General features: G+C 46.0%; 1 protein-coding gene across 2 annotated transcripts; it reads right to left on the bottom strand.

Annotated features, from left to right (window-relative positions):
- Positions 1–2,682: 2,682 nt before the first annotated feature.
- On the bottom strand, positions 2,683–8,887 carry LOC112888815. 2 transcript variants are annotated; one of them, XM_025955155.1, is made up of 10 exons: positions 8,317–8,887; positions 8,130–8,231; positions 7,841–8,037; positions 7,314–7,495; positions 7,109–7,214; positions 6,709–7,022; positions 6,113–6,487; positions 5,422–5,506; positions 3,724–5,220; positions 2,683–3,268 (listed from the first exon to the last, which is right to left on the bottom strand). In XM_025955155.1, the coding sequence occupies exons 1-10, from the start codon at positions 8,340–8,342 to the stop codon at positions 3,093–3,095; spliced, it is 3,060 nt and encodes a 1,019-aa protein (XP_025810940.1). In that variant the 5' UTR covers positions 8,343–8,887; the 3' UTR covers positions 2,683–3,092. The 2 variants fall into 2 exon arrangements, with proteins under 2 accessions (XP_025810940.1, XP_025810941.1); XM_025955156.1 differs by having other exon boundaries at positions 7,314–7,492.

Raw genomic sequence — 8,887 nt, 5'->3', positions numbered from 1 at the left:
TGATCATCAAGTGGAGCAACACCCTCTTGGATTGGTAACACTGCTTGATAAAGTCCTCGGGATGCAAGACTAACTTTTATGTCCACAACCCATGTTGGATAGTTGTGACCGTCTAGAGCTAGTAATTCAAACTCTTTGACAGCCATTGATCTTACACGAGTCAAACCATCGAAACATTTTAAGTTATTAAAATGTTGTGGTGTGTTGTAAGTTTGGGATGCAAAATAAAAACAAGATATTAATGGTGTAAAATCTCACATGCATAATAAGAAAATGGAGGTAGTCACCATAAAGGTGTAGACCTCAAAATGGACATAGTCTGTTGTTAACAGTAGATGCCAAATTGTTTATGCGAATTGTATAAGCACGTCTAAAGGTAGTCATCAAAGAGTGATGTAGACCTTAGCTAATTTGCAAACGAATTGGGTACGCACTTTGAGGATTGGCACTAAGTATTTACTTAGTGTAAATCCTGCAGTAGCAATTGTGGTGCTACCTTGTGGAGTGGCCAACAAAACGATTATAGAACATGCGTGTTATACAATTGATTAATGAGAAAAATACACATAACTTGTTGCATCCATTATTTAAGTGCGTAGTGCTTTGAAATTGGAAAAGCGTAAAATTAAGGGTCTTAATTAAAATGATCGATTGCAAAATAAATAAATTAATAAATAAATATGCAAGATCATGGTCGCTAGGGATATTATCTATTGGATTTGTCATACATACCGGGAAAAATACTTTGAATAATATCACAAATGGATATTTTACAATGATAAATTATCATAGGTACAAATACATTTAAAGTTAGCGACTAAACATAAGAGTAATATTTTATAGCACATAATTACTGTAGACTAACAGAGTCTTATGCGAATTATTGCTGAAATTAAATCAACTAAATAATAAAGATAATAGGCCAGCCAGCCATGGGGATTGGAAAATGAATCCACGTTCATTAGCTTGGCCCATCAAGCGTGCACAGGACGAACAGCAGGAAGGGAGGTCCGAGCGTAGGCCATTGGGCCATCTTCACGGCCTATTAGAGGCATCTCTGGCAGGCAGCAGGGTTGCAACCCTACTCCACGCCACTGGACACCAGGAAACAGCCGCCGCCACTTGACCACCCTGCCGCCGCTCACCACTGTGCTGCCGCTGCGCTCGCGTGATTTAGTTGGAGGAGGACTCCCCCTTGTCGGGAGAGTAGAAGCCATTGCTGTAGGCTCCCATGTTCAGCACCTCCTTGCTTGGGAGGTTGAGGACCGTCGGGTTCCAGGATCCCCTGTGGATGCCGGGGCGCCGGTCCACCGCTGCCACTCTGCGGCCAAGGAGGCGCCGGAGTGTCGGAGGGGTGGTCGCGGTGCCTTCCTCTAGGAGGGCCTGCGCCATCATTCGAGCAGCAGCCGCCACGCGTGTACCAGGTGGAGGCGCTAAGGGGCCGATGCCTGGGGCGGCCACCATCTCGGCGTCCTCAGTCTTCACCGGCTGAGGAAAGGGCAGCGTCGCTGCCGGCGGATGAGCCGAGGGACCGGCCCTGTCGAGGAAGAAGTACGGGGAGATACCCGCCCTTGCCGCAGTGTTGAATGGGTCGCGGATGCCAAGGCCGGGCACCACATCATCCTCTTCTTCTTCCTTCACGGCGTAAAGTGCAGGAGCGGCCTGGGTGGCAAGGAGCCACGGATCGAGCGTGTGCGGGATCGGCGTGAACTCCTTGCAGAAGTCACACCAGAAGCGCGGTGGTGGCGGAGGCAGTGCCGGCGACATTGGCTCCATGGGGACGGCAACCACTTCATCAACGGGCGGCGCCGGTGCTTCAATAATTGGGGGCGCCGGGGCTTCGACCGCTTGTGGCGCAACATTGCTTGGGCCAGCACCGTCCACGCCTCGGCGAGGAGACGGGGGCTGGCTCTGCAGACGCGGTGCGAGCGGAGAAGCCTGGCGGCCGCGACGAATTGGGTTCCAGCGGCGTCCTCGACGAGCATCCTGTCGGAGATTGCGAACAGTAGAAGCAAAGATGCGGCCACATCCACTTTCATTTACGGCGCTGCGGCGAACACGAGGCCCAAGGCGCTCGAAGACGCTGCGGCGCTGTCCATGGTGACGGATGGGGCGATGGCGCATTCCTCCGACGCGGCAAAGTGCGAAGAACAGTTGACGAACAACATGCGAAGACAGGTTGATGTTGATTCGCGTCATTGTTCTTACCGTGGGGTTCAGAGGCATGTGCCTCTGCGTTGTTCTTGCGTCTTGTTCAGAAGAGCAAAGTGCTGATAACGTGTTAAGAGTGAATGCAAATGAACAAAGGTTCGGGAACAACCGTTGAATGATTTCATTGATCTTTGAATATATATATACAGGGAGAACCGAGAGGACGCGTCCCTTCCAAAGGACGCGACTGTACACTGGAGAGTTGCGTCCGTACACGGAGGGACGCATCCCTGCGCCAACGGACACACCCATTGGGTTTACTAAGGTTAACTGCTAATCAGTTATTGGTCTAATCTAATGGCTAGGATTAGCCCTAACCTATGGATGAGATTATCTCTAATCTTCTGATTTCTAACAAATTTATCCTGGTTTTGAGCAGAATTTCTGCAACGAGGCCTTTCCATCCGACAAAACATTTCAAGCAAGCAGCAGGCCCAACTGACATACATAATCTTCTGACACTGATGCAAATATGTTAATCCGGTTCTCTTTTTTTTCCTTTTTGCAGAAATAGCGTTTATACAAAATCGAAATGGGTAGTCGTCAGACACAGGACACAAACACATTACACAGGTGGCTGCTAAGACAATGACAGCGTGTGGCGTGCCTGCCAGTCAGCACATCATCATATCCGTGTTCCCAGTAGACTTACCGCTCCAGATCATAAACCCGTTCCATTCCTTCACCCTCCACAAGTACATACATGCTATAACACTACCAGGGAAGTGAGACAGGCACCCAATCAGCCATGGCCGTCGATTGCAGATACTAAACCAAATTAATGGACGACACAGTACGTAGCGGTTTGGGTAAAGAGTGACCACACATACAACAAACCACACTTCTGGATCCTTGGATTGTGCAAAGCATCCAGGCATCCATCATCTGTATCTTAACTTCATGTCAAGCTCATGCCCGTACATCCCACCAGGTACAGGGCCGGCAGCCATTGCTTGGTGGTGCACCTGCTGTTGCTTTGATCTGGCTGACAACTCCATCTGGATCAACCTTTCAAAGGCCTCTGGATGATTGCCTCTCACCTCTGGGCCTGATGGGCCTAAATAGTGGCAGAAAAAAGAACAGATCAGCAAATTTTGCCAGCATACTCTTAAGTTTGCAGAAAATAAGAGAGCCAATTACTTGATAAAAAGTTGAAAATAGTAAGCAGAACAAGGAGAAATCAAAACTAAAATCTTAGTCTCATGACAGTTGCTTCTCATACTGAAACATCAAAGAAGTACAAACAAAAATTTTAATCTCCAAAAAAAGCAGAACAGTATTCTGCTCATGGAAACCAGACAGATTAAACTAGGAGAAGTGTGACTGAATGAATCAATGTGAACAAGTAAATTTTATGTCCTGCGATCAGGGATATCAGATATAGGAAACTAGTAAGCAAAATTCCCATTGATAGCAAGTCAGGCAATATGGCATATCTGAACTTGCAAACTGTGACGAGTAACATCTGCTAGGAAACACAACATATAAAATTAGTGTGTCTGAGAGTCGCACCTGGCATCATCAATCCTAATTCTCCATAGTTGGGCTGGCGAGGGTGCATGTGGAAATTATTTACATTGCCCATCTCAGGTCTATTACCAGCCATGTGATGCACAGGCTGAGATGGCAGAACACCTCTTGGCAAGCCTTCTGGAGGAAAATTTCCAGGCATGGACATCTGCTGTAGCATAAGATGATGTGCAGCTGGGTCCAAGTGAGGGACCCCTGGACCATGAAGATTATGTTGCATAGAATTCATGTTAGATGGGAAAGAACGGTGAGGATCATGGCGCATTGGCTGTGGCATGTCGAATGGGGCTTGCTGGTTCCTATTAACAATGTGATCCATCATAGGTCGAGGTGCCATCATAGGTGGCCTACCCTGTAGAAGATGGTAAAGATTCTGAGACTCAACCTGTAAACGCTGGTCGCGAGGATGAGATCCAAGTGCATCAGGACCAAGTACTTGAATGTGTTCTGCATCACCAGGCACAAGACTTTGAAGCCTATAACTGAGATCGTCAACTGCTTTTTCAGGTAATAGCCCTTCCACCCTGCTAGATCTCACTGATGACAAGATATCAGAATTTTGACCAGGCAGAGAGTCGTTCACCGTAAACAAGTTATCTTCTTCAGGCAGATGAATTTCCAAGCCTTTCTTGTCAAAGCTAGTGTTCCCCTGATTTTGACCACCAGGTACCGCTGAATAAGCAATTCCTGGTTCTTTAGGGACAGCAGCATCTTTAGCATTACTGAAGGAAAGGGTCTGCTCTACAGGGTAGTATCTTTCGTGGCTAGATGACAATAAAGTTTTACCTGTCTCTGCAAACTCATTAGGACCACCAGTTGCAGATCCTCGAATGGAAACTGGTGCATCTTTGGAATGGAGCTCATTCATAAACGCAGCCCCAAATAATGCTTCCAGTGTCAGATTCTTCCCTGAAGTAGGAGCATTGTCAACTTTGTTATTTGTATCACTTCCAGATATTGCACCATTGGCCATTAAATTTGCATCAACACTCTGTGGTTCATCAACTGATCCTATCTGGAAACCCAGAGAAGATGATCCCTTATTATCTGTTCCCTTTTGCAACAATGAAAGAAGATGTTGTGATGCGTGATTATCTACAGCTACTTTCTGCATGGCAACTGGCTCATCCACAACAGTCTGATGCTCCTTTGTAGCATTTCTCTGGGTTGAACTGCTATTGCTCTCAACCTGTGCCAACATTGTCTGCTCAAGATCCTCACACGTCATCATAACTGGAACTGTCTCTGTAATATCAGAACGGTTGCATTCCATAATTCCGTCAGCAGGTGTAGAGGATGTAAACGAGAGAAGTTTTGATGCAGCATCAAATTTATCAATAGGTGCTCTTGGTGATAAATTCTGGACAGCAGCATCAGATAAAGGAGGAGCATGGATTATATTTTCTGGCCCCGGTTTTTCATTTTTGACAATCATGGAGAGCAGGCTCTTTGAAGATAAGTCTTCTGCAGGTTTCAAGTCTGCAGGAAATACAAAATATGAAATCAGCAGAAGAACATACAACCAAATGAATGCTATGGAGCAACAAGGGACATGTCCTCAGCTTTTATTTTTATTTGGAAGTTTTTGTGGCATGATGACCTACCACGATGCTAATACCACTCATTAAAAAGATGTCTACATAATGAGACCAGCTAGCAAAACTTATGAAACAAGAATACCTTCATCAAGGAACCAGCGAGCAAATTTGGATGTTTCTGGTAGAGTAGAAGCAACCATGTCGTCATCAGTTTTCAATGATTGGCTCTGCAAAACACGTCCAAGAAAAAATAAGCATATGACCCATGTAACAGTATGTTGCAGTAATTTCAATGCCCAGCACCATTGGAGCTTTCTTCTTTTCAGAAACTTCAATGGAGAACAAAATTGGAGCTTTCTACTTTTCTGAGCACTTGCCTGGTGGGACAAACTAGAACTAAATTATCATTTCTAACTGCAACCCAGCACATGCTATATTTAAACTTAACAGAATGATGTGGATAAAAGGCCATCTGAGCTGGTGAATAAATAAAGAGCTGTCACATCAACGCACAGCACAGAAGCCAACACAAAGATGAATGTTTCAGATAAGATAATCAAAGTTTAACTGCCATCCTTTCTTATAAAAGAATCAATGAATTGGAGCAGTAAAACAAGTAATATTTAAGACCTAAATGTATTGTTAGCATGAGCTGCACAATAAAATCAGATAAAATTGTGAAGGGGCAAGTTTACATCACATTGACATTCAATATATTTGGTTGGATGGTGTTGCACATTATGGCTAATATAACATGAAACCACAAATATCCGGATGTTTTCGTGCAGATATGGATCATAGGAAAACTAAGAGTAAGCAGGACCAAATTGTACCTCAACATAAGTCGGCAAATTGCTGCCACTTTTTGATAAAGCATTGCCAAAGAACTGTTCTAGTATTGAGATTGAATCATCCTTCCTAACTGGATCGATACTCTTTGATTTGCCTTCTTTTCCAATAGAATACTTATCCATCACATCAGCTTCCCAATCCTCGTTACCTTTCAGAATGCTAGAAGCCAATTCAGGTGAAGAGGTAACGCCACCAGATGGAAGCGTGTGCTTTGGACCCATAATAGCAACATTATCAGAAATTCCCTTCTCTTTGCTTTCAAATGCAGTGAACTCTGTTACTAACTGGTTACCCTCTAGCCGACCACCAAGTCGTGCAACAGTCAACATGTTAGCCTCAGTAGTTGTGTTACGACCCTACAAAGTACAAACATATTAAGTAACACTTGTTGATGGATAGCTTTGTTATCCCTCTTTTGCAAAGGAAATGATTCCATCAGAAATAACATGAACTGAAGGTTCAATCTTCAATGAAAACAACTTTACATAAAATGGTGTCGGTGACATGAATGGTAGCAGATAATTGCATGAAATTGCTGGCATTCTCTTATCTATAGAAACAACATCTGGATACACACCTTTGGCTCAAGTGAGATGTTGGACGACTGTGACTGAAGCTTTTTGTCCACAAATGCATTTGCAAAACCAGGCGGGACAAGAGGCCTGGCAGCGGGAGCTAGTAGAACTGAAGATGGTTTAGTGGTATCTTCCTGATATGAGGATACTGCAGATCCATCTAGCTTCTCGTTTTTAGTTTTGACATCAGCCTTTTCAGTAGACGTCTGTAACTGTGAAATGATGTCATCACTATGATTTTCTTTTAGGATATCAGGACCATTCTTCTTTCCTTGCATGGCTTTGTGTTGCTCTTTCCTCATCAATTCAAAGGACGCTGCATATAGGGGAATGTGAGCTAGCATAGATTATTGCAGTGAAAAAAAAGAATGGACGTTTTATGTTGTAGTAAGAGAAACCGACCCCTCCGCTTCCTTTCCTCTTCTGCTCTATCCTCATTTGAGCATTCAGAAGACCCAAATGTCTCATCATTCATTGAGTCAATGTCTTTCCGTGAAAAAGGAGCAGCCTGTCATTGATGTGTAAAGTACTCATAAAAATTGCAAGATTGTTAATCAATAAGAGGAAGGACAGAGGGAAGGAAGGGCCCATGTGCACAAGCTCCAACCTTGTAAGGACGTGGTGGCTGGTAGCGTTCCGATGTCCTGTTTAGCTGATTTGCATTACCATGATCCTTTGATCCCAACTGCCCGGTATATCCTGATGGCCGAGGGAAACCACCACTTCCCAGCAAGCCATCATGCTCCGTGTTCTGCCAATTGCGTCTGTACTGGTTTCCACCACGCCCTGCTGCATGGCAACATTATTAAACCCACAGAGTAAACTAAGCAATGCAGTCAACTTTTCTATCCTTCCATAAGTAAGATGGACAACATGAAGTAAATATGCATGACTTGTTAACAATATGGTCATTCAGTCGAATGTTCTCCACCTCCCTTGGTTTCCTACTATTGGTGAAATAAACACACGCATATATTTGTATAGACTAGAAAGCATCTGAATGGAAAGTTCACAAGCTGATAAATTGGGCAAAAATGTCGCGGAGAACCAATTCTTTACTAATAAACCATAGACTGCCGACACCAACAAAACAAGAACTCAATGACTAACTACCCAAAAAGAAAGGTGAATTACCCTGTGTCAGAGACTCGCGATCAGGTACCTCCCCATCCCGATCGCTTGAGCCAGTTGAGCGAGTGTCCCACCTCCCTCCAGAGTTCCCTCCACGAGACGAGTAAGCATAGCCCCCCGACCCATCTGACCTTCCCAGGGGTGTATTGTAATAGCCCTTGTTTCTCTCAAGCACACCTGCTGACAGCTCCTGCAGCTCACTGTTGGACGAGCAACAACAAAGATCATCAGGCAGTAATCCCACTGACAGCTGCGCAAAAGGCCTAAACAATAGAAACGGAGGCGAACTGACCTAAGAAGCGCCGTATCAAAGCCAGGGGGCAGCTTCTTGCAATGCTCCAGCTCGCCAAACGACAGCAGAAAATCCCTGGAGTACAATATCCTCGTCTTCATCCTGTCATAGATACAGAGACATGTTGAGCACATCACAATCTCGAGGACCTGGCAGCTAGCAACAGTGAAATGGAAGGCGTACTCACTTGAGCTCTGGGGGCTCGGAGCTCATCTCGACACCGCGCCAACGACCTCAACAACCCGCGTCTAAGCTGAATCTAGGGCTTGATTGGTTGTCACCAAGAGCCGAATTCGCCTGACCGGAGTCCTCCCAGAGATTTACCTGAGTGTTGTTTCGTTGGTGACTCAGGCAACCGAGGTCAGGCTAAGGCGCGCGGAATCGAACGCCCGAGCTCGTCCCCCACGCCCTTCAGGCAAGCCCGCAGAGCACCGCCTCCATCGCCGCCCGCCGAAGGTTCAACCCACCACCCAACGTCGAGGCGGAGATCCACGGCGTCCGGCAGGCGCTGCCTCCCGTGCCCTCAACCCTGCGTCTGCGCGCCCGCGGCCCCGCCTCGCTGCCCCCGCCGCCCGCTCGATCCTGCAACGGAGCAAGCGGTTCGGCCACCGATCTATGATTTGGTCTGGGATTGGAGGCGCGCAAGGATGAATTGGGAGTCGATGGGATCTGGGGATGGATTTCCTCCTATCGCTTTTGCCCTTTCTCGCTCCCTCTCTCCTCGGGTTACAACTGTTGCGCCGAATGAAGCTGAAAAC

Source organism: Panicum hallii, chromosome 4 (genome assembly GCF_002211085.1).
Source record: "Panicum hallii strain FIL2 chromosome 4, PHallii_v3.1, whole genome shotgun sequence".
NCBI lineage: Eukaryota > Viridiplantae > Streptophyta > Magnoliopsida > Poales > Poaceae > Panicum > Panicum hallii.
This window is presented reverse-complemented; position numbering and strand designations above follow the sequence as displayed.

Excerpts from the sequence above, each read along its gene's own strand:
- LOC112888815 (XM_025955155.1), bottom strand. The coding sequence starts at position 8,342 with ATGAGCTCCGAGCCCCCAGAGCTCAA. Across the intron at positions 5,507-6,112 it reads ATTTGCCGACTTATGTTGAG|AGCCAATCATTGAAAACTGA; the intron begins GTACAATTTGGT and ends CGTGTTTTGCAG. Across the intron at positions 3,269-3,723 it reads ATTAGGATTGATGATGCCAG|GCCCATCAGGCCCAGAGGTG; the intron begins GTGCGACTCTCA and ends GCCACTATTTAG.